General features: G+C 49.5%; 1 protein-coding gene across 2 annotated transcripts in view; it reads right to left on the bottom strand.

The window, feature by feature from the left end:
- Positions 1–5,630: 5,630 nt before the first annotated feature.
- Positions 5,631–25,913, bottom strand: part of HDAC2 (histone deacetylase 2) — a 47,986-nt gene continuing 27,703 nt past the window's right edge. For both annotated transcript variants that reach the window (XM_074990715.1, XM_074990716.1), the window contains exons 10-14: positions 17,323–17,431; positions 9,674–9,804; positions 6,764–6,919; positions 6,265–6,322; positions 5,631–6,007 (exon numbers count right to left, since the gene is read on the bottom strand). In XM_074990715.1, coding sequence (XP_074846816.1) covers positions 5,977–6,007; positions 6,265–6,322; positions 6,764–6,919; positions 9,674–9,804; positions 17,323–17,431 — 485 coding nt within the window. In that variant the 3' untranslated portion in view covers positions 5,631–5,976. The remainder of the gene's footprint in view (positions 6,008–6,264; positions 6,323–6,763; positions 6,920–9,673; positions 9,805–17,322; positions 17,432–25,913) is intronic.

The following is a 25,913-nucleotide window of genomic DNA, read 5'->3' as shown; positions in this document are numbered from 1 at the left end:
TCTGAACGCCGAAATGGCGGCAAGGTGGACCTTTAACAAGGATAGTGAGAGTCCTCCTCTCTTGAGGTCCAGTAAATACTCTAATATTACAGGTATAGGCACCGAAAGGGGGGCTAGCTGTTTGGTAGAACACCATGCCGTGAAGCGAGTCCAATTCTGCTTGTAGGTCTTCCTGGTGGAAGTCCTCCTGCTACTTTCTAGGACTTGTTGCACTTCCTCCGTACATGTGCTCTCTAGGGAGCTGAGCCATGAATTAACCACGCTTGTAGTCGCAGACCTTGGGGGTGCTGATGCACTATGGACCCCTGGGCTTGCGTGAGCAGATCCGGCGCCACCGGAAGGGGCATCGGTGGACGGTCCGACATGCACAGGAGTAGGGGGAACCATTGCTGTCGATCCCACGTTGGGACTATCAGGATCATTCGGGCTCCTTCCCTCCTGGCTTTCTGCAAGACTTTGTGGATCAGCACTGTGGGAGGAAAAGCGTAAAGCAGGGGGCCCCTCCAGGAGATCGCGAATGCGTCCCCCAGGGACCCCTGTCCCAGTCCTGCCCTGGAGCAGAATCGTGGGCAGTTCTTGGTGTGTTGAATGGCAAACAGGTCTATCTGGGGAAAACCCCATGCGTGAAAAATCGGTCGTAGCAGATCAGGACGGATCTGCCACTCGTGCGTGAGTGCGAAACGCCTGCTCAGCTGGTCTGCCTTCACATTGTGAGCGCCTGGTAAGTTCGAGGCTTTCAAGATTGTATTGTTGGCGATGCACCAGTTCCATGACCGGACTGCTTCCGCACATAAGGCACGGGACCGAGCTCCTCCTTGCCGATTTATATAAAACACGGTGGAGGTATTGTCTGTACTGATCCCGACTACTTTGCCTTGTATATGGTCTCGAAAGTGTCTGCAGGCGTTGAACACTGCTCTGAACTCCAGTATATTTATGTGCAGTGACTGCTCCGTGGAGGACCACAGCCCTTGAGTCACCTCTTCGCCCATGTGTGCTCCCCACCCTATGAGGGAGGCATCTGTAGTAAGAAAAACCAATGTTTGTGGTTGGTGGAAGGGTACCCCTGTTAGCAAGTTCTTGGGGTTTACCCACCATTGCAGGGATTTGTGCACCTCTGCTGTGGGCGACACCACCCTGTGAACGGTGTGTGCTGCCAGTTTGTATACGCTCGCCAGCCAGTGCTGCATGCTGCGCATGTGTAACCTGGCGTTCTGTACTACGAACGTTGCTGCTGTCATGTGGCCCAGCAGCTGTAAGCACGTCAGGACCGGCACCGTAGGGCTGAAGGTGATGACTTGCACGAGGGAGCCAATGGCCCGAAAGCGAGTCTCTGGTAGATACACTCTCGCTGTAATAGAATTTATGTGTGCCCCTATGAACTCTATGTCCTGTGTGGGGTCTATCTTTGATTTTGCCAGATTGATAACCAGGCCGAGTGAAGAGAACGTGCCTGCTGTGACGTGTATCATGCGTAGTACCTCCTCCTTCGAGGCCCCTTTGAGTAGGCAGTCGTCCAGATACGGGAATATAAGTACCCCGTCTGTGCAGGTAGGCTGACACCACTGCCAAGGTCTTGGTGAAGACTCTGGGGGCCGAGGAGAGGCCAAACAGTAGGACCTTGTATTGAAAATGTTCTTTGCCTACCATGAACCGGAGGAATCGTCGGTGAGCCGGATGGATAGTTATGTGAAAATATGCATCTTGTAAGTCGAGGGCTGCGAACCAATCTCCATCATCTAGTGCCGTAAGGATGGAGGCTATTGTGATCATCTGAAAGCGTTGCTTGCGCAGGTACCGGTTGAGGCCTCGAAGATCTAAGATGGGCCTCCAGCCTCCTGTCTTTTTCTCCGTGAGGAAGTACCTCGAGTAGAACCCTTTCCCTTGCAGTTGCTCCGGCACTCTTTCCACTGCCCCTATGAGCATGAGATGGTCTACCTCCTGCTTGAGCCTCGCTACGTGGGAGGCCTCCTGGAGGTGGGGCCTGGGTGGAGGTCGTGGCGGTGGGAACGACTGGAAGGGGATGGCGTACCCCGTGGCTATGATCTCCAGCACCCATTTGTCTGTGGTGATCCTTTGCCACTGGTCGTAGAATGGTCGGAGGCGATGGTGGAATAACCGCTTCGGATGACCTTGTGCGATGGTAGTGATGGCGCAGCCCTGGATCTGTGTGTCAAACTTGTGGCCTTTGGCCCTGCCCCAAGGACGCACGGCTCTGTTGGGAACGTCACCTGGGAGTTCTGTACTGCTGGTGCTGTTGATGTCGCCCTTGCTCGTAACCCCTGTGGTACTGGGGACGCTGTTGCTGGTACTGGTACCGTCTTTGTTGAGGGTAGTAATTTTTCTTTCTGTATGGAGGGGCGTAAATCCTCAGGGTCCTAAGTGTGGCTCTTGAATCTTTACTGGAATGAAGGACCGAGTCAGTTGATTCAGCAAACAGCTTGTGCGAGTCGAAGGGAAGATCGACTATCTTTGCCTGCAGATCCCTCGGTATACCCGAAGTCTGGAGCCAAGACTCCCTTCGCATCACCACTGCCGTAGCTGTGGAGCATGCTGCTGTGTCCGCAACATCCAGGGCGATCTGAACTCCCGTCCTCGAGGCCACGTAGCCTTCTTGCACGATGGCCTTGAGCACCAGTTTCTTGTCCTCTGGAAGCAAGTCCATGAGGGAGGTTAACCTAGAGTAGTTGTCGAAATTATGGTTCGCTAGATGTGCTGCGTAATTTGCCATTCGCAACAGTAGAGTGGAGGAGGAGTAGACCTTTCTGCCAAACAGCTCTAGCTTCTTGGCATCTTTGTCTGTTCCCCCTGTCTTGAATTGAGATGCTTTGATCTTTGTTGCAACAACTCCACCACCAAGGAATTTGGTTGTGGGTGGCTGAACAGGAACTCCATGCCCTTCGCCGGCACAAAGTATTTCTTATCCGCTCTCTTGTGGACAGGCGGAATAGTCGCAGAGGTCTGCCATATCATAGTGGCAGACTCCAAGATTGCTTCATCAAGCGGTATTGATATTTTGGAGGAGGCCGGAGGTCTCAGATTTTTGAGGAGCTTATGGTGTTTCTTTTGCACCTCTGCTGTCTGGATGCCTTGCGTGAAGGCCACCCTCTTAAACAGCTCTTGAAACTGTTTGAGATCGTCCGGAGGATGGACGTCCCCCGGGGCCGTAGCCTCGTCCGGGGAGGAGAGCGAGGAACCACTAGGGTACGCCTCTCTGGACCCTTCCGATTCCTGTTGGTGATGGCACATCCACTCGCTGGAAGCTTGCAAGGGAAAATCTCGGGGTTCCATAACCAGTTCCCCCTGAGATACTTGAGTCTCCGTCCCTGTTCGCGATTGCCCTCCAGGATACGAGATCGTCTGTGGGGATCTTTCCCTGGTAGATTGCCCGTGGTGTCAGGGGCGACCATGGCAGCATGGGCACTGTTCTTGGGAAGGTGACCTCGACCACTCCCTTGGTGCACACCCTCTGCGTCTGGGGGAGCAAGATCGTCGAGAGACCTGGGACACTGGAGAGAGCGATTTGTGATAGTACTCCAGCGGCTCAAACCCCAGGAAGGGTGAAGGTGGTCCCAGCCAGGGCGAGGCTGGTTGTAAAAATGGAGACGGGGGCTCCAGGTAGGCTAGGGGGGACCCCTGCCTTCTAGTTGGAGTCTGCAGCATGAGTGGAGGGCTGAGAGAAGGCAACTCTGCAGCCCTGTCTGGAGAGGGGCTGCGGTGCCTTGTTTTGTGTGCAGCCTTCCCCCTCCCTTGAGGGGGTAGCTCCGCCCCCTGAAGTGTAGGGGATCTCGGCCCCGTCCGCGCCGTGCTCGGCACGCTTATGGGCGGTGCCGCACGGGCGGTGTCTTCCGGTGCCTGCAGGCTGCGTGCCTGCGTGCTCTGCACTGCCGGTTCCCCGGGGGTCGGTGCCGCTGCTTGCGGTGCCGCTGGTACCGGCGCTTTTTTAGCCGCTGCCCTGCCTGCGGTGCGGGGCGGCTGTTTGATTATCGGAGGCTGAGCCGCCTCCACGTAGCTCTCTGTGCTGCCGCCGATCAGCTGTTGCTGTTGCTGCGGCTGGGGGCTGTGCGCTCCTCCCATCCCGCTCGCTGTTGCTGCCGGCAGGGATCGGGCTGGGGAGACTTTCCTCCGTTTTTGCGCTGATGGGGTGAGGGAGGCGGCTTTCCTTTTATGGGCCTCAGAGGGTCCCTCCTGCTGCGGCCGCTCTGGCACGTCTGGCTGGAGGGCCTTGTCGAAGAGCAGCATTTTAAGCCGCATCTCCCTGTCCTTCCTTGCTCTGGCTGTTAATTTTGCACAGAAGGAGCATTTCTGCGTGACATGGGACTCCCCCAGGCACCTTATGCAGTGACTGTGCCCATCAGATGCTGGCATTGCCTCTCGGCAAGACTCACATTTCTTGAATCCTGAAGAGGACATTGTTGGTGAGTCGTTCAGTTGTTAATGGGGTACTTAGCACCTTCTCTGTGCTGTTTTCCCCCTCTCCGATAGCCTGCCGCGGCAGGAGGGCTAATGGCCCTAGGCTCCTGGCCTCCGGTGCTCTGCTTGTTACTAGGACTGGACTGAATGCCATCCCGCTTGTTGTTTCTTTTCTTTTTTTTTTTTTTTTTTTTTTTGAAAATAACAACTGGCTAACTTAACAGTAGCCTAAGAACTTGAAAACTTTAAAGAAAAACAGTTAAAACCATTGAATACGCTAACTTGGCCGTAGCCTAGTCGGATTCCATCTGCAGCCGACGGCGGTTAAGAGGAACTGGCGGGGACCGGATCGCGCACGTGGCCAGGAGCGCGCAAGGGAGCGGCGCGCACCGGCGCATGCGCGGTCTGGCAGAAACTGCTTGGAAGATCCGATCTGCGGCGCCGGGCGAGCCCGACACCTAATGTGGAGCACCCACGGGGACACTCAAAGAAGAAAAAAGTTTTACTTAGAAAAGGGTTACAGTTCCTTGCAGCTTGAAGTTCTAAGGGTCACAATGCAGTACACTCAATCCTGTCTCTAGGATTTAAGTGCTAATTATCAAATTCCTTTATTCAAATGAGTATCTCATCAATTGAGCTCATTTGCTAGACTGACTGCTGCTACAGTAGAAGGTATTGCCCTATTATACCAGGGGTCAGCAATCTTTTTGAGGCAGAGTGCTGATATTTGACCTCACAACAGCTTCATTAATAAATTGAGATGCAGAGCTTTAAGATTTAGGTGGTGGTTGGAACCATTAGCTGATATTTTGTTAGTCCACAGGCAGCATGGCTTTAAGCAAGCTCCCAGATGCATGGGAGAGGAGGGGCACAACTGAGCTTCTGCCTTGTGTGCTGATCAGCTCACATGCTGTTCTTGGCAACTGTACTAAGAGTTGCTGACCCCTGTGTTATACAATTTAACCAGGAGGTTCAGAGCTTTAACCTTCTGTTTCCAAATGTCACGCTCATGTCTCTGAACCTACTTTTCCATTATTTACAGTAAGTGTAATAGGTACAGTCCCTGTTTCACAATCCATATGCAAGTCATTACATCGTGCACATAACAGCATAGGGGTTCACATTGTCCTCTTAAAACCCCCAGCAACCCAAAGTTTCCTTACCTTATATGGAAGTGCTTTCTATGTAATGGAAGGATCGACAAAAGAGAATCAAGTACAATTTTTTTTAATAAAGATATAATTACAAAAAAGTAAAATCAGCTCAGGAAAGGCAAATTACTTTAATAGATCAGTTTAGACATTTAACATAACTCACATCCATTTTAAATACTATTACATAAAGCATGGTGAAGAAAGTAATTTCTGCTTCATAATTAGAAAACTCACAATACAACTTGCCAAAAACCAAAACAAAGCCAAATGAAAATAAATACAGTCCAAGCCAAATAGTACAAAATGAAGTCAGCAGTCTCTCTCAACATGAAAAAAACTCTCCTCTTCTTTTAGTTTTTTTCCCCACTCTAGTACTGTATTCTGTAATTGGTTTGAGGCTATCTTTAATTTAAGGATTGCTGAGCAGTTCTGATTTTGCTCTGTTCAAAGAAAAAAATACAAATTGTTAAACACAACATAATATCATTTTGAGAGCATCTTTTAGACTTGCTGTTGATAAAGATGTGATTACAGTTGTCCATAATGCATTTTAAAGTATTTTAGTAATTCCTGACACTGATTTATAACGCCACGTTGATTTATATAGAGTACAGTACAGAAGATATGTTAACTGTGGAAAAGCACTAAAAGTTAATGAATACTCCCCAAAGCACAAACATTTTAATAAGGGTTTTACCCTTTGGTGTCTGTCTTTTCACCACTGCTGTCCTTGGATTTATCCTCCTCCTTAACATCTAAAAACAATTAAGGGAAAATACAGGGTTATGCTTGAAATACTTCAAAGGATTCCAGAAACACAACTATTCACAAATTAGATCTAATTAAATAAGTATCATAGCTTATGCCATCACCTACCAAGAACTTTTTTCACTCACACCTTCATTAGAGCTATACAAATGACTCGATTCAGGATCTTAAATCACAGACACAAAGATCTGCATTTAGAATAATTCTTCTGGACTGTAAATACTGTTTCAGAATCTATACAAAAGCGTGCACTTGAGATTTTATTAGATTTCTTTTTCCTTCCATTTGATGGAAGGAAAATGAACATTTCAACAGCTCATTATCTCTTTGTGCTTGTGGGGTACCTTACTGCTAACAAGATTCACGTTAAGGAATCCTACAATAGGTTGGAAGGGAGAACACAGTTATGAATGATATTATGCTCTTACCTGTTTTTTTATCCTCTGTCTCTTTCTTGTCTTCTTCTATTCTGGCTTTCTTTGCTCCTTTTTTATGATCTGCGACATTTCGTCGTCCACCCTCCCCTTCATCCTCAGAATCAGAGAATTCTTCATCGCAGGCTATCCGCTTATCAGAGGCTCGAACTTGTATTTTTAAAAAAAGGATTAAAGAAACTTAGAGCAGGCAGTAGGAGAAAGTTTAAATGCAAAACAGTCTTTCAAAGAGAAAATTACAGAGAAACTACTTTTGAGCAGCTGATTGGGAGACCAACAACAATTTGTCCTCTAATCAAGGGAAAACAGAACAATATTGGACAGGGTAGGGCCATTGCTCAGTGAGGAGGGAGAAACAGTAACAGGGAACTTGGAAATGGCAGAGAGGCTTAATGACTTCTTTGTTTTGGTCTTCACTGAGAAGTCTGATGAAGGAATGCCCAACATAGTGAATGCTAGTGGGAAAGGGGTAGGATTAGAAATTGAAATAAAAAAAGAACAAGTTAAAAATCACTTAGGAAAATTAGATGTCTGCAAGTCATCAGGGCCTGAAGAAATGCATCCTAGAATACTCAAGGAGCTGATAGATAAAGGCTCAGATACCTCCTCTATCATCTTTGGAAAATCATGGGAGACAGGAGAGATTCCAGAAGACTGGAAAAGGGTAAATATAGTGCCCATCTATAAAAAGGGGAATAAGAATAACCCAGGAAACTACAGGCCAGTCAGCTTAACTTCTGTGCCAGGAAAGATGATGGAATAGGTAATTAAAGAAATCATCTGCCAGCACTTGGAAGGTGGTAAGGTGATAGGGAACAGCCAGCACGGATTTGTAAAGGACAAATCATATCAAACTAATCTGATAGCTTTCTTTGATAGGATAACGAGCCTTGTGTATAGGGGAGAAGTGGCAGATGTGGTATACCTAGACTTTAGTTAAGCATTTGATACGGTCTCACATGATATTCTTATAAAAAAAACTAGGCAAATACAATTTAGATGAGGCTACTATAAGGTGGGTGCGTAACTGGCTGGATAACCATACCCAGAGAGTAGTTCTCAATCCTTCTGGAAAAGTATAATAAGTTGGGTTCCGCAGGGGTCTGTGTTAGGAACGCTTCTGTTCAATATCTTCATCAATGATTTGGATATTTGCATAGAAAGTACGCTTATTAAGTTTGCAGATGATACCAAACTGGGAGGGGTTGCAACTGCTTTGGAGGATAGGGTCAAAATTCAAAATGATCTGGATAAATTGGAGAAAGGGTTTGAGGTACACAGGATGAAGTTTAATAAGGACAAATGCAAAGACTCAGTTTCCCACATACAGAATGGGGAGAGACTGTCTAGGAATGACTACAGCAGGAAGAGATCCAGGAGTTACAGTGGACCACAAGCTAAATATGAGTCAATAATGCGATGCCGTTGCAAAAAAAAAGCAAACATGATTCTGGGATGCATTAATAGGTGTGTTGTGAACAAGACACGAGAAGACATTCTTCTACTCTACTCTGCGCTGGTTAGGCCTCAGCTGGAGTATTGTGTCCAGCTCTGGGCACCGCAATTCAAGGAAGATGTGGAGAAATTAGAGAGGGTCCAGAAAAGAGCGACAAGAATGATTAAAGGTCTAGAGAATGTGACTTATGAAGAAAGGCTGAAAGAATTGGGCTTGTTTAGTTTGGAAAAGAGAAGATTGAGGGGCGACATGATAGCGGTTTTCAGGTATCTAAAAGGGTGTCATAAGGAGGAGGGAGAAAACCTGTTCTTGGCTTCTGAGGCTAGAACAAGAGGCAATGGGCTTAAACTGCAGCAAGGGAGGTTTAGGTTGGACATTAGGAAAAAGTTTCTAACTGTCAGGGTGGTCAAACCGTGGAATAAATTGCCAAGGGAGGTTGTGGAATCTCCATCGCTGGAGATATTTAAGAGCAGGTTAGATAGATGTCTATCAGGGATGGTTTAGACAGTACTTGGTCCTGCCATTGGGGCAGGGGGCTGGACTCAATGGCCTCTCGAGGTCCCTTCCAGTCCTAGTGTTCTATGATTCTACGAATATTTGAGGATAATCTGGGCTACCTCTTAAAAACAAAGAAATAAATATTAAAGACAAGTGAAAAATCTGCTTCTTTGGTACTGCTTAAGAAATATGGAACAAATTCAGATGATTAAACTGCAAAAGGGAAAAAAGCATTATGGTTACAACAATTTTGCAATGGATTTTAGATGCCAGGAAGAGACTGTGCAGCACTACTGATATCATGGAAGGTTAAATGAACAGTTCTCTCAGGTACCATTTAGAAATAATACATTACTAATCCTTGCAACCATATAACCGATACAACTTAATCATTATAATAAAAAGCCAGTTAAACCTGTTGTGATTCATTAAATTGCTCTGGCCAACCATCTCATATCAACCAAGTACTCAAGAATTCTCTTTAGATTTTTGAGAAATGATCTCATTTCACTTGTAGGAGATACAAATTTTTAACTTAATACTGGTTTTGAAAGCACATTGCATTCAAAATCTTAACAAGTTACAAGCCACATTCCCTTTGGGTTCACTGTTGTTCTGGGGAGACTTCTGGGGCCAGATGTTCCAGCCTGGTCAAGCTCTTTTTGTGGCAAATTTAAAATAGAAGACAGCCTCCTTAATGCAGCAGATTGTTGATCCAGTTAGAACCCAGGTTAAATGAGAAACGCCTATTGAGCTCAACTTGTAATCAGGTATCAACAGGCCCAAAGTGTCCCATTTCACCTACTGGAAGAAAATCTCTGTGGGCTGGTCAGTCAGTTGGAATGGCAGAAAACAGCTAAATTAGAGATGAAGTTTTGACGCATTATGTTTAAAGTTGCCTTGCTTGAGGGGCATATTCTAACAGGACACCAAAATATAACATTTCCTACTAGAAATGCGTTTGTCTGGATCTTCTCCTTCCTCATCCGCACTGTCTTCATGAACAGCATCCTCAGGAATGGCTTGCATCTGTACTCCGGGTGCATGAGGCAACATACGCAAGTTCTCAAATAAGCGCTGTCTGCAAGTGAAGCCGCAATGGAAAAGGTGTTAAATATAGGGAGAGATGTAACCTTCCTTGCAGTTTCTGGATACTTAAACTGCAGGTGTAGCAATTTTGCTGTGGATTTTTTTTCCTATAATTTTTCGGGGTACTAGTTCTACAGTGAAAATTGTGAAGTCTCTCTTTTTCAGAGAGCAGCAAGTTTCCACTTATTACAGGCTGTCCAGAAAAAAGACAGAGTTACCTGTTCTGTAACTGGTGTTCTACAAGATGTGTTGCTCATGTCAATTCCAATTTGGGTGCGTGGTGGGCGCATGCCCGGTTGCCAGAAGCTTTACCCTAGCCAGTAGCCCTAGGGTTGGTGCGGCGCCCCCTGGAGTGGCACCTGTATGACTGCCTATATATGTACCGCCCAACCTACCCCCAGCTCAGTTCCTTCTTGACGGCTATTCTGACAGAGGGGAAGGCAGGAGGGTTTTGGAATGGACATGAGCAACACCTCTCAAAGAACACGTTACAGAACAGGTAACTGTCTTTTCTTCCAGTAATTGCTCACGTGCATTCCAAGTTGAGTGAATGCAAGCCAATGTCTAGGAGGCGGAGGTGGAGCCCCGGAAGGAGTGCAGGACAGCCCTGCCCACTGCAGCATCTTCCCATGCATGCTGCATTAACTGCATAGTGAACTGCGAACGTGTGAATGGAGGACCCTGCCCTGGATAGGGACCCTGGCCAAGTATGCCGCAGAGGACGCCTGTGCCCCAGTGGAGTGAGCCCTGATCAGGGGAGGGGGATCCCCCACCAGCTTGTAACACTCTCTGATACAGGCCACTATCCAGGAGGAGATCCTCTGAGAGGAGACTGGGTGCCCCTTCATCATGTCTGCCACTGCAACAAACAACTGCTGCGACTTCCGGAAGAGCTTGGTCCTGTCCATATAGAAGGCCAGCACCCTCCAGACATCCAAAATGTGTAAACTCTGCTCCCTAGGGTAGGCATGGGGCTTTGGGTAGAACACCAGTAAGGTAATGTCTTGGTTAATGTGGAAGGGAGAGACCACCTCAGGCAGAAACGCCAGGTGGGGTCTCAGACTGACCTTATCTTTGTGGAACACTGTATAAAGTGGATCCACCGTCAGGGCCCTGGGCTCTGACACCCTTCTGGCTGAGGTAATGGACACCAGGAATGCTGTCTTGTAACTAAGAAATAACATGGAACGGGGTGAGAGGTTCAAATGGGAGCCATAAGTTTAGACAAAACCAAATTAAGGTCCCATGTTGGCAGAGGGGCCCAAACCTGAGGTTTGGCTCTTTTCATTCCCTTCATGAACCTTTTTACCATCAGGTCTGAGAAGACTGATGACCTCCTGGCCCCTGGGTGAAACGCCAAAAATGGCTGCCAAGTGCACTTTTACGGAGGATAGTGACAGCCCTATGTTGCAAGCAGTCTAGGATACATGGTGTTGGGCCCTCTCCCGGGAACAACCCCTTTTGAGTGGCCCATATGGTAAACCTTTTCCATTTGGCTACATATGTTACCCTCAAGGAGGGTTTCCTGCTGTTCAAAAATACTTCCCTGACAGGTTCGGAGCAGGCCCGTTCGACTGGTCTCAGCCATGGACCCTCCATGCTGTGAGATGCAGCGCCTGGAGACTAGGGTGCTGCAGTCTCCCCTCCTCCTGTGTCAGCAGGTCCGGGCGCAGCAGAAACACCTCCAGGGCGTGAGTGGACATCTCCAAGAGGGTCGAGTACCAGTGTTGTTGAGCCCAGGCTGGGGCCAGCTTGGTCCGACAGAATTTTCAACGGTGTTCAGTGGATGAGCGGTATCAGTGGGACGGTGTACAGCAATGGACCCGACCAACAAATGCTGAAAGCGTCTGCCCAAGAGCCCGGACTCTGGTTCTGGTAAGAGCAGAATGTCCTGCACTTCGCGTTGAGATGAGTGACGAAGAGGTCTACGTGGGGACATCCCCACCTCTGGAAAATTGAACTCAGTACGTCGGTGTGTAATGACCACTCGTGGTCCATGAAGGACATGCTGAGACGGTCCACTAGGGAGTTGTGAGCCAGAGACAGGTAGAACACCCTCAGGAGAATCTGGTGCTGGATGCAGACGTCGCAGAGCACGAAGGCCTTGAGACACAGGGCGATGAACGTGCGCCCTTTGTTGTTTACATAGTACCTTGCTGTAGTATTGTCTGTGCCAACTGTGACACACCACCCCTTCAGTTCGCTCTGAAACACTTTGCATGCCTGCCGAACCACTCTGAGCTCCCACACGTTTATGTGCAGCTGAGCATCAGTCTTGCACCACAGTGTCTGTGTCTGGTGGTCCCCCAAGTGTGCCCCCCAGCCCAGGTCTGAGGCATCTGTGACCAGGGAGAGGGAGGGTTGCAGGGGATTGAAGGGCACTCCCATGCAGACCGACCTGGCTTCTTGCCACCAGTGCAATGCCGTTAACACTCTTGGGGAGACTGTAACTAACTTGTCTATGTTGTCCCTGACAGGTCTGTATACTGAGGTAAGCCACAGCTGGAAGGGGCGCATTTGTAACCTGGCATGCTGGACTATGAAGGTGCATGCCACCACGTGTCCCAACAGCCTGAGGGACAACCCTGGCCATTATGGTTGGGCACCTAATCAGGCCTTGGACGCAAGATGCCATGGCTTGGACCCTGCTCTGGGGCAGAAAGGCCCTGGTTTGTTCTGCATCTAGTTGGGCGCCCACAAACTCCATGACCTGAGTTGGGGCTAGCACAGACTTTGCCCCGTTCACTAGGAGGCCTAATGTGTCAAACGTTTCTCTTATCAGCTGTACATGTCTTGTCACTTGTCTCTGTGACTGACCTTTGATCAGCCAGGCATCTAGGTAGGGGAACAGGTGCATTCCCTACTTGCGTAAGAGGGCTGCCACTACTGACATACGTTTCGTAGAGACTCTCGGGGCTGAGGAGAGGCTGAAGGGAAGGACCACGAACTGGTCATGGTCTTTCCCTAGCACAAACTGGAGGAACCTCTTGTGAGGCGGATAAATCGCTACATGGAAATATGTACCTTGTAAGTTGAGAGCGGCAAACCAGTCCCCTTGTTCCAGCATTGGGATAATTATGCCCAGGAATATCATATGAAACTATCTTTTTCACAAATTTGTTCAGGTTTCGCAGGTCCAAGATTGGCCATAGCCCCTCTTTCACTTTTGGGATTAGTGGGAATAAAATCCCTGCCCCCGGAATTCCTGGGGCACTTCGTCTATAGCCCCCTTTTGTAGGAGGGCCCCTACTTCCTGACTGAGAACTGTCTTGTGAGAGGGGTCCCTGAACAGGGACAGGAAAGGGGGGTAGGAAGAAAATTGGATAGCATATCCCTTTTCTGCCGTGCAGATGACCCACTGGTCCGATGTTATGCTGTACCATGCATGGTAGAATGGGGATAAGCGGGATGAAAATAAATACTGAACTGGAACTGTGGGGGTGGCCGGTGCGTCGTTCCTGACCTCCTCATCAAAACTGGTGTTTGGATCCCGGTGGGGGTTTCTGGTGGCTCTGGTCCTGTGTCTGGTGACCCTGACGTCTCTTATTATGGCGCCCCAGTCTCCTGTTCCCATCCCGTTGTTGCTGTGGGAACTGTTTGAACTGAGGCCTCGGGGTAATGTCTTCTCTGAATCACCAGTGCATATAGACCCAGTGAGTGTAGGGTGGTCCATGAGTCCTTCATACTATGAAGCCTCTTGTCAGTTTATTCCAAAAATAGGGAGGGGCCCTCAAAAGGGAGGTCCTGAATGGACTGCTGCACCTCCTGTGAGAGTCCCGAGACCTGAAGCCATGCCCCCCTTCTCACGGCTATACCTGAGGCCATGACCCTGGTGGCTGCATCAGCTGCATCTAGGGCAGCCTGCAGTGCTGCTCTAGATAGGAGTCTCTACTCCTCCACGAGGGCTGCAAATTCCAACTTGGAGCAGCTCAGCGAAACAGTCCATGGAGCTGGCTGTATTGTACGCGTACCAGCTAACCATGGCTTGCTGGTTAGCAATTCTCAACCGGAGACCACCTGTAGAATAAACTTTCCTACCGTACAGGTCTAATCTTTTAGCCTCTTTGTTTTTAGGGGAGGGCCCCTGGGCCCCCTGCCTCTCCCTATTGTCCACAACAAGCGAGTCAGGGGGAGGATGGGTGAACAGATGTTCATTTCCCTGGGCTGGGGCAAAATACCAGCGCTCATTTTTCCTAGCCATGGGCAAGGCTGAGGCCGGGGTCTGCCACACTGTCTTTGCTGTGTTGGCAATTGTCTTTATAATAGGCAGTGCCACCCTGGACGGTCCAGACTTTGAGAGGATGTTTGTAACAGGGTCCATTTCATCCCTGACCTCTTCTGCCTGCACCCCCAGACTCTAGGCCACCCTCCTCAACAGCTGCTGGTACGCTCCTCCATCCTCCAATACCAGGGATGCCGAGGATCCAGCGAGCGCCTCATCTGGAGAGGACGAGAGCATCAGGCCTTCCAAGCCCACCGGTGCAGGGAGTTCCGGCCCTTCCATTAGAGTCCCCAGCACCGTGGTTTGTGGTGCCATGCTCAGCGTCGAGGGTGAAGGGCCCCCTACTGGTCTCTGGTATGATGGCATAAAGATGGGGGCACTCTGCACCTGGAATGGCACTGGTTCTGTCAGTGCCAGCACCCACTGCACCACCGTCCCTGGTGCCTGCAGAGGCAGTGCCCACACTTGGGTTGCCTCTAACTGCACCGGTGCTGTCGCTGTCGATTCTGCTTGATCTCTCAGCGGGGCTCCCAAAGTGCTGATCTTGGTATCTGAGGAGTGCCAGGCGCCCTGAATGGGAGTCCCGCATCCCGCCCCTGTGCCTTGTGGATCACCCATGGGGTCCAGAAGGGCCATTTTGGGGCACCTTGGGGAGGCCTTTGCCACTCCCCCTCTAAGGGGCGTCAGGAGCAGTGTCGATGCCCACTGCATTGAGATGACTTCATACTCCTGCTCTGAGCTGAGCTGGAGTAAAACAAGTCCGGCTCCAACAAGGACTCTGATGCTGACAACCATGGCGGCGCCAATGGTCCTGTAGCTCCCACTGGTTCTTGCACTCTTTGCACCATCTGCATGACACCGAGGGAGATGACCGTTTGTTGGGGTCTCACCAGCATCAGGAACCGTGCCGGGGTCCCTAGAGCGTGACCAGGCGTCTGTAGCAGCATCATAATTTGCAGGAGGCCTTGTGCAGCGCTAAAGGCCTCCGGCATTGAGGGCAGTCTGGGAGAGCGTGGGCTCCTGCCTCACGCTGGAGTTGACGCCCGCACTTCATGGCCCAGATCATGGCGCGATCTGGCAGATTCCCCCAAAGCTTGCCTTCGCCTCCTTCTTTCTTGGGATCGACCCCAGTCCCATTTTCTCTTTTTGCAAGGCACACAGGACTGGCTCTTATGGTGCTGGGAGGCGCTAGGCGCCGAGTCCTGCTCTTGGTGCTGGGAATTTTCCGATGGCACCGATGGTGCGGCACTCTGACTTCCCGCTGGGGAAATGTCCAGGTGCAAGGTTGATTCCATTAGTAGAACCTTCAGCCTTTGAGCTCTATCTTTTAAAGTCCTAGGCTTGAAGGCCTTGCAAATAGCGCTGCGCTCCTGGAGGTGAGCCTCAACGAGGCAACTCAAACACGCCTTATGCAGGTCACTTTGGGCATTCGTTTGCCACATTTTGAACAGTTTTTAAACCTCAGGGAGCCAGGCATTTCCTGGCGCCGAGGGGGCTACAGACCTGCGTCGGCTCACTAGGTGCTAAGAATTGCTATTTACCTATGAAAGATAACTATCTAAACTATATACAACTAATTAAAACAATAAAGGCTACCAGGAAATGTTCAACAATGAGGCAACTCCAGCAACTGACACTTGGCAATAAGGAACTGAGTGGGGGGCAGGTCGGGCAGTGCATATATGGGCGGCCATACGGGCACTGCACTGGCCCTAGGGTTACCGGCTAGGGGCAAAAAGCTTCCAGCAACTGTGCGTGCATCCGGCACGCACCCAAATTGGAATGCACATGAGCAATCACTCAAAGAAGTGGTAAATTCACATCATACGGCTTACTAATGAAAACAAAGGATTATATTTTACAGAAAAGTTTTAATGCTTGAAACTATGGTCAAAGCCAGATTTCAGATGTTAACACTTTGCTTCATCACAACTAAACCATTATAACCACCTGCCCAAAAGGAGTGGTTGTAAGAAGCATATTCTCATGGCCACAGTTACTAGATTGTGCCAAAAATATGCACAAGAAGTTTCTCAATTGTCAAGCCTCTCAAGAAGGAAAAATAAAAAACACTCGATATATGGAACAGGAGTGACCCTTTCATTCTTGTAGATATTGAAAGTGTTTTGCCATTATTGGTGAATTAACAAAACAACGTTTAATGATTCTCCTGAGTTTTTAATACATAATATTAACTATTAGAGTGGCACAAAGACACTTCTGCAGGTGAGTTACTCAGAATAAGATGGCTGTTTCCCAAAAATACCAATATAAGCCTCTTGACAGTGATCCCAGGTGCTTAAAAACTACTTTAACACCCCAAATCATTTGCAGAATATGGCTAGAGTTAAAATTACAAATTCTGTTTAGGATAATATTTGAAAATATTTCTCTTCATATTCTGCTATTATTCAGTGTTCTGGCTTTGTCTGCTAACACGGACATTACAAGCTCCTGAAGCACTTCTATTTTATTTTGCATCACAGAAACAGAATGCTGAACTTAGGCCATGCCAGATAAGCTTTTCCTAATTTTTTTTTTTGACTTTTCATAGCACTCCTCCTTCTGCATTCAACATGAAAGACCTCATGTTACTGGATCTAGGACAGCTCTGCACCAGAAATGGAGGGCAACAGGATATGAAAGCAATTCTCAGGAACATCTGCAACGCATGTTTTGTGCTAGCATGATTCTTGTCAAAAAAACAATCAAGACTAGGGGTTCTTATTTCTTAAAAATCACTTACTGATAAATACTATGCACACAAATTCATGACTTTACACTGAACCTATGCTTCTAAAAGATAGCAACGCAAATTATTTCCTCTAAATCGCAACAACTACCATCACTCCAAGTACTACAGGTTAAATCTCTCTAGTCTGGCACTCTCTCATCCGGCAATATCCATAATCTGGCAGGATTTTAGTTAGCTGGACGACCAATTGTCATGGGTGCAGCCAAATTTCCTGTGGTTCCATAAAATTTGTTTCCAGCCACCAGTCCTGACTCTCAATGTTCTGTGCTGTTACTTAGCTCCAATTTACTCCTAAATGTCTTCTAAGAGCCCAGTAAGCAGTGGAAGTGTTGGTAATGCTGCTAGATATTAACCTCCCATGGTCCAGCAAATTCTCTCATTCAGCACCAATCAGGTCCTGAGGGTGCCACACTAGAGCAGTTCAACCTGTACTATATAAACAACAGGAGATAAAAAACGAGATTTGATTAGGCAGGAAATGTATGAAGTACTTCCTGCAACAGAAGACTATCAAGTATGGAACAGCTACTTACTTGATCTTTTCCATATACTCTGGCGTGTTCTGATTTGTCATATTTGATGGACTAATATGCAGTTTGAAGTCTGGTCCAAAATACTCAAAGTAATCATTGTATGGCAACTCTATCAGGAGGGGAAAAAGGATTTCAGCCACCTAAAAAGCTCATTTTTATGACTTTTTATACAATGCACAGGCTGCACAATCAGGACTTTAAAAACAATACACTGGCAAACTTCAAATATTGCAAGATATACTACTTATAGTACTTTTAAGTAACGGAGACAACCACTGTATAGTGTTTTTCCTTGAAACTGGTCAACAAAGATGATGGAGGAACTAAAATTTTGCTGGGTGGAGAACCCCTGAGATGAATCTGTATCCCAGCCATAAGAAACACTAATAACTGAGCAACATTATTCAGCAGAGAATGACTTCAATTCCAGAAGAAATGAAATACATGAAATCTCAATAGACAAAATGAGGTTTGAATTTCTTTAGCCATAAGATAGGAAAGAAATACTGGAACACTGCAATATGATGTAATATTTTATAGAAAATATACCTAAGACTCTCATTGTTGGGAGGAAAGAGGTGATGAACTGAGGACAACTTGTCATTAGTCATCTTTGCTACAGTTGAAGTCAAAACCTAAAAGGACTACAGTAGAGAATGCTCTCAAATAAGCACATACCCAAGGTTTTTCTCCTTAAAAGATCACAACTTCGTTAGCATGGGTGTCTGCCCACAGCATCAGTAACAGGGAATGGTTAATTATGAAAACTAAAGAAGTCTCCACAGGAGTAATATAATTCATATACTGGAGAACAAAAGCAGGTAAAGTCTTGAATATCAAGGAATTATGATACATTCTAGTTGCTAAATAAAATGGTCACTTTTTTTGTACAAAATACTGTAAGTAGGTAAGATACCTGCTGAGGAATGGAACACCAGCAATCAATTTATTGCATCTGCTTAGATGTGATAATTCAATCTCCGAGCGCTCTCCTATCAACAACTCTGGTACTTCACCAAGATGAGAATAGCTGGAGTTGACAGGAGGAGCAACACCCACTGATCCTACCTCATGTAAGACACTGCAACAAGTACACTGACCTCAGTTACTCTACTTGCGTAGCTGAAGTTGTGTAGGTTCGATCAACAGGGTGCGGGGAGGAGTAGAGGGGGTTTAGTGTGGACAAATCCCCAGTGTAGACACCACAAGGCAATTTTGCTTTTATTGCCCTCCACGAAGTGTCCGACAATCCCCACGCGTTTTACATGGCTACAGGGCAGAGGAGTTCAAACTGCTGACCAGAGACCCGAACTGGAGCTAGTATTCCTATATTTCCAGTTTCAGAAACACACGCAAACGCACTAAGCGAACTGTAGTGTGATCTGCTGGCACACTATTTATTATATGACAGGAGCATAGGCAGAGTTCTGGGTCATCAGGGGGACCACATCTGGGTCTAGGTGCCATGGAAGAAGGGGCATGCACTGGGACCAGCCAATGTATCTTGTATACCGTTTGGCAGCCCATGAGCAGTAAACCACATGTGATTACTTTTAGTTTCTGATTGAGGATAATGTAAGGAACTAACCTGATAAGCTGATGTGACTTGAGACACAAGAGTGGTTTCAAGCAGACAAAGAATAGAGAAGCTACTCACCTCTAGTAACGATGGTTCTTCGAGATGTGTCCCTGTGGGTGCTCCACAATAGGTGTCGGGCTCGCCCGGCACCGCAGATTGGAAATCTTCCAGCAGTTTCTCCTGGATCGCGCATGCGCCGGCGCGCGCCGCTCCCCTGCGCACCCCCGGCTACGTGCGCAATCTGGTCCCCGCCAGTTCCTTGACCAACCGCCTCGAATGCTCCAGAAAAATACTAGACAGAGATACGAAGCGGGGAGAATGGGCGGGTGGTGGAGCACCCATGGGGACGCATCTCGAAGAACCATCGTTACTACAGGTGAGTAACTTCTCTTTCTTCTTCAAGTGGTCCCCGTGGGTGCTCCACAATAGGTGACTACCCAGCAGTAACCCAAGCAAGGAGGTGGGTAATCGGTTTATGTGCAGCTTGCCCCCGAGAGGACTGCTGTCGACAGACGGGTATCCTCGTCGAATACCCGATATAGGGCATAATGCTTGGCGAAGGTGTCGCAGGACGACCAGGTCGCCGCTCTACAGATATCTTTTAACGCGATGCCCTTGAAGAAGACTGTTGACGCCGCCACCGCCCTGGTGGAGTGAGCCCTGGGCGGGGCCAGCAAAGGAGTCTTTCGAAGCTCGTAGCACATTTTTATACAGGACGCAATGTGCTTTGAGATTCTCTGTGAAGAGAGACCTTCTCCTTTGACCTGGGAGCGAGAGAGACTAGAAGCCTGTCCGTTTTCCGGAAGGACTTAGTTCTGTTTATGTAGAAGGCCAACGCCCTCCTCACATCCAGGAGATGTAGGCGTGCCTCCTTGCTGGAGCTGTGAGGCTTTGGGTAAAACGAGGGTAAAACTATTGGTTCGTTAAGACGGAACTCCGAAAAAACTTTTGGAACAAAGGCTGGGTACAGCCTTACGGTTACCGCCTCCTTTGAGAATACTGTGCAGGGCAGCGTTGGCATCACTGCTGTGAGCTCACTCACCCTGCGGGCTGACATAATTGCAAGGAAGAAGGTTGTTTTCATTGTAAGGAGACGTAGGGGAACTGTGGCTAATGGTTCGAAAGGTGAACCCGATAGCGTGCTGAGCACCAAGTCCAAATTCCACGATGGTGGAAGCGGTTTTTGAGGAGGGTACAGGTTTACCAGCCCCTTCAAGAACCTTGTAACGATAGGATGGGCGAATACAGTGGGTCCTTCCTATGTATGCCGAAAGGCTGATATAGCGGCAAGGTGGACCTTTAGCGAGGATAGGGAAAGCCCGTCTCTTTTGAGGTCCAGTAAGTATTCTAGTATCACAGGTGTAGGAACGTCAAGGGGAGCTAACTGCTTGGTGGAACACCAGGCTGTAAATCGAATCCTTTTCTGCTTGTAAGTCCTCCTGGTGGAGGTCCTTCGGCTACATTCCAGGACTTGTTGTACTCCCTCCGTACACATGCTCTCTAAGGAGCTGAGCCATGGATTAGCCATACTTGTGGACGCAGACCCTGAGGGTGTGGGTGCACTATGGACCCCTGAGCCTGCGTGAGTAAGTCCGGTGCCACCGGTAGAGGAAGCGGTGGGGGGTCCGACATGCGCAGAAGCAAGGGAAACCATTGATGCCAATCCCAAGTTGGAACTATGAGTAACATGCAAGCTCTCTCCCTTCTGGCTTTCTGCAGAACCTTGTGGATAAGCGCTGTGGGGGGAAATGCGTAAAGTAGGGGGCCCCTCCATGAAATCATGAATGCGTCCCCCAGGGACCCCCGCCCCACTCCTGCCCTGGAGCAGTACCGGGGACACTTGTTGTTGTACTGGTTGGCAAACAGATCGATCTGGGGAAACCCCCACGTACGAAAAATGCGCCGTAGCAGATCGGAGCAGATCTGCCATTCATGCGTGAGTGTGAAGCACCTGCTCAGTTGATCTGCTTTCACGTTGTGAGCGCCTGGCAAATACGAGGCTTTCAACGTTATGTTGTTGGCGATGCACCAGTTCCACAATCGGACTGCTTCCGCACATAGGGAACGGGATCGTGCTCCTCCTTGTCGATTGATGTAAAACATAGTGGAGGTATTGGCGGTGTTGATCCCGACTACTTTGCCATGTAGGTAATCTCGAAAATGTTTCCAGGCGTTGAACACTGCTCTGAGCTCCAGTATGTTATGTGCAGTGTCTGTTCCGCAGGGGACCATAGCCCTTGCGTCACCTTGTCGCCGATGTGCGCTCCCCATCCTATGTGGGAGGCGTCAGTAGTAAGAAAAATAGAAATTCGTGGTTGGTGAAAGGGCACCCCCACTAGCAGATTCTTGGGGTTTTCCCACCACGCCAGGGATCTGCACACCTCTGTCGTGGGCGACACCACCCTGTGGACAGTGTGGGATGCTGGTTTGTAAACGCTCGCCAGCCAATGCTGCAGGCTTCGCATGTGTAACCTGGCATTCTGTACCACAAAGGTCGCTGCCGCCATGTGGCCCAGCAGCTGTAAGCACGTTAAGACCGGCACCATGGGGCTGTATGTGATGACTTGCACCAGAGAACTGATGGCGCGGAAGCGGGCGTCAGGTAGGTACACCCTTGCTGTGATAGAGTTTATGCGTGCCCCTATGAACTCTATATCTTGTTTGGGTTCGGTCTTTGACTTTGCGAGGTTGATAACTAGGCCCACTGAAGAAAACATGTCCGCTGTGACACGTATCATGTGTAAGACCTCTGCCTTCGAGGCCCCTTTCAGCAGGCAGTCGTCCAGATATGGGAAAATAAACACCCCCTTCTGTGCAGGTAGGCTGACACCACTGCCAGGGTTTTGGTAAAAACTCTGGGGGCCGAGGAGAGGCCGAACGGAAGAACCCTGTACTGGAAGTGCTCCTTGACGACCGTGAAGCGGAGGAAGCGTCTGTGTGCCGGGTGGATTGTTATATGAAAGTAAGCATCTTGTAAGTCGAGGGCTGCAAACCAGTCTCCATCGTCCAGTGCCGTGAGTATCAAGGCAACTGTGATCATCCGAAAACGCTGCTTGCGCAAGTAATGGTTGAGGCCCCGAAAATCTAAGATGGGCCTCCAGCCTCCTGTTTTCTTCTCTGTTAGGAAGTAGCAGGTGGTCCACCTCCTGCTTGAGCCTCACCTCGTGGGCAGTGTCCCTGAGGTGAGGCCTGGCGGGAGGCTTCATTGGTGGGAGCAACTGGAAGGGGATCATGTAACCCATGGCTATGATCTCCAGCACCCTGGCGCCCGTGGTCGTAGCCCCGTTGATATTGAGCACGCTGTGGTTGGTAAGCGTAGCATCTTTGCTGAGGATACATTTTTTTTTTTCCTGTATGGGGGAGTATAAATGCCCAAGGTTCTAAGTGTAGCTCTCGAGTCCTTACTGGAGTGGAGGACCGAGTCGGTTGAGTCTGCAAACAGCTTTGTGTATCAAAGGGAAGATCCACGATCTTTGCCTGTAGGTCCCTAGGGATACCAGACGTCTGGAGCCAGGATTCTCTACGCATGACCACTGCTGTAGCTGTTGAACGTGCCGCCGTGTCCACCACGTCCAGGGCAATCTGGGCTCCCGTCCGCGATGCTGCGTAGCCCTCTTGAACAATTGCCTTTAACACCGGCTTTTTGTCTTCCGGAAGTGAATCCATGAGGGAGTAAGTGTGGAGTAATTATCAAAATTATGGTTTGCTAGGTGTGCCGGATAATTTGCCATTCTCAATAGCAGGGTAGAAGAGGAATATACCTTCCTGCCAAACAGCTCTAGCTTCTTAGCATCTTTGTCCGATCTCCCCATTTTGTACTGAGAAGCCTTCGACCTCTGCTGGGACGATTCGACCACCAAAGAATTTGGTTGTGGGTGACTAAAGAGGAACTCCATGCTCTTTGCCGGGACAAAGTACTTCTTATCCGCTCTCTTGTTCGTAGGCAGGATAGAGGCCGGAGTCTGCCACATGGTAGTGGCTGACTCCATAATGGCTTCGTCCAGCACACTAACAATTTTGGATGAAGCCGGGGGTCTCAAATTTTTCAGGACTTTGTGATGTTTCTCCTGCACCTCTGCCGTTTGAATGTCTTGCATGAAAGCTACCCTTTTAAATAGCCCCTGAAATTGTTTAAGGTCATCCGGGGAGGAGACATCCCCGGGGGCCATGGCCTCATTTGGGGAGGATGAGGAGGAACCACTGGGGTAAACCTCCCTTGAACCCTCAGGCTCCTGTGGTCGATGATACACTTGCTCCCTGGAGGATTGTGAAGGAAAGTCTCGGGGTTCTAAAACTAACTCCCCTTGAGACAGCTGTGTTTCCGTCCCCGATCGAGAGTGTCCACGGGGGTATTGAGCGGCCGGGGGGGGACCTGCCCCTGGATGTAGGCCTGCAGTGTCTGTGTCCAGCATGATGAGGACGACCATAGCAGCATGGGCAAGGGTCCAGTGGAGACCTGGACCACCCACCGAGTGTGTACCCCCAATGTCTGGGAGAGCGAGACCTCCGCGACGACACAGATAGAGGTGAAACTGGCTTGTGATAGTACTCCAGGGGATCCACTCCCAGAAATGGTGACGGTGGCCCAAGCCATGGTGACATTGGTTGGAGGAATGGAGAAGGAGGTTCTGGATAAGCCGGTGGGGAGACAGGCCTTCGGTGCGGCGTGTGTATCACAGGGGGAGGGCTTGGTGCTAACAGCAGCGCAGCCCTGTCCAGAGATGGGCTGCGGTACCGGGTTCTTGATTTTGCCTTGCCCCTCCCCTGTGGGGCTGGCACCACCCCCTCCCATGCCGGGGATCTCAGCCCCCGCTGTCGGTGCCACGCTCGGCACAATCAGCTGCGGTGCCGCGCGGGTAGCTTCCTCCGGTGCCTGCAGACTCCGTGCCTCGTGCCCCTGCACCGTTGGTGCCGCAGGGGCCGGTGCCGCCTGCAGCAGTGCCACCAGGTCCAGCACTTGCCTCGCTGACGCTCTGGGCGCCGCGTGTGCCGGCTGTTGTGTAACCGGAGGCTCAGCCTCTGCCACGTGCACTGCCGCTTGCCTGAGTATGCAGCTGGGGGCTGTGTGCGCCGCTCGTCCTGCTCGCTGAACCCGCCAGCAAGGATCGAGCCAGGGAGAGTTTCCTCCGTTTCTGCACCGAGAGGGTCAGAGAAGCTGCCTTCCTCTTATGCAACCCAGAGGGCCCTTCTGGGTAAGGCTTCTCCAGCAAGTCCGGCTGGAAAGCCTTATCAGACAAGAGCATTTTAAGCCTCATCTCTCTGTTCTTCCTGGCCCTGGCTGTGACCTTAGCACAGTGAGAACACTTCTGGGTAACGTGTGATTCCCCCAAGCAGCGGATGCATTTGCTATGCCCATCGGAGGCCGGCATAGCTTCGCGGCATGACTCACACTTTTTAAAACCAGAAGAGGCCATTGCGGTGAGTCCTTTAGTGTTAATAGGGTACTTAGCACTTAATCCGTGCCTTTCCACCCCAAATAGCGATCACCGGCCTGCGGGGCAGCGGGCGGCCTACATGGCCTTCACGTCCGCTTTTCTCTTCTCCACTCCTCTCTGGTTTTTTTTTGCTGATATTCTCTGTCTTTGCTTTCTCTCTCTCTCTCTCTTTTTTTTTTTTTTAATAACCAAAAACAACAAATTACACGTAGAAAACAACTATCTAATCTGACTCTGGCCTTAGCCTGAGTGGATTCCGTCTGCAGCCGATGGCGGTTGAGAAGGAACTGGCGGGGACCGGATTGCGCACGTGGCCGAGGGCGCGTGGGGGAGCGGTGCGCGCCAGTGCATGTGCGATCCAGGAGAAACTGCTGGAAGATTTCCGATCTGCAGCGCCGGGTGAGCCTGACACCTATTGTGGAGCACCCACGGGGACCACTCGAAGAAGAATTTTTTTTATCCCTCATGGCTAGTGACCGATTGGTCTGACATACTGGTCGTGTCTACACTATCCCAAAACTTTGAAATGGCCATGCAAATGGCTATTTCGAAGTTTACTAATGAAGTGCTGAAAAACATATTCAGCGCCTCATTAGAATGCTGGCAGCTATGGCACTTCGAAATTGCCACGGCTTGCTGCTGCATGGCTCATTCAGATGGGGGTCCTTTTTGAAATGACCCCAGCAACTTCAAAATCTGCTGATAGGAATAAGGGGATTTCGAAGTTGCTGGGGACGAGCTGCGCAGCAGCAAGCTGCGACAATTTCAAAGCGCCGCAGCCGCCAACATTCTAATGAGGCGCTGAATAGCCGTGTCTACACGTGCACGCTACTTTGAAGTAGCGGCACTAACTTCGAAATAGCGCCCGTCACGGCTACACGCGCTGGGCGCTATTTCGAAGTTAACTTCGACGTTAGGCGGCGAGACGTCGAAGTCGCTAACCCCATGAAGGGATAGGAATAGCGCCCTACTTCGACGTTCAACGTCGAAGTAGGGACCGTGTAGTCATTGTGCGTCCCGCAACTTCGAAATAGCGGGGTCCGCCATGGCGACCATCAGCTGAGGGGTTGAGAGACGCTCTCTCTCGAGCCCCTGCGGGGCTCTATGGTCACCGTGGGCAGCAGCCCTTAGCCCAGGGCTTCTGGCTGCTGCTGCGGCAGCTGGAGATGCATGCTGCAGGCACAGGGTCTGCAACCAGTTGTCAGCTCTGTGTATTTTGTGTTGTTTAGTGCAACTGTGTCTGGGAGGGGCCCTTTAAGGGAGCGGCTTGCTGTTGAGTCCGCCCTGTGACCCTGTCTGCAGCTGTGCCTGGCACCCTTATTTCGATGTGTGCTACTTTGGCATGTAGACGTTCCCTCGCAGCGCTTATTTCGATGTGGTACCGCGCAACGTCGAAGTTGAACATCGACGTTGCCAGCCCTGGAGGACGTGTAGACGTTATTCATCGAAATAGCCTATTTCGATGTCGCTACATCGAAATAAGCTATTTCGATGTAGGCTTCACGTGTAGACGTAGCCAATATGTATTTCAGTGCTTCATTAGTAAACTTCAAAATGGCCATTTGCATGGCCATTTG

The sequence above is a fragment of the Carettochelys insculpta genome, chromosome 3, assembly GCF_033958435.1.
Source record: "Carettochelys insculpta isolate YL-2023 chromosome 3, ASM3395843v1, whole genome shotgun sequence".
Classification (NCBI taxonomy): Eukaryota; Metazoa; Chordata; order Testudines; family Carettochelyidae; genus Carettochelys; species Carettochelys insculpta.
The sequence above is the reverse complement of the archived record's forward strand: the minus strand, read 5'-3'. Positions and strand labels throughout refer to the sequence as shown.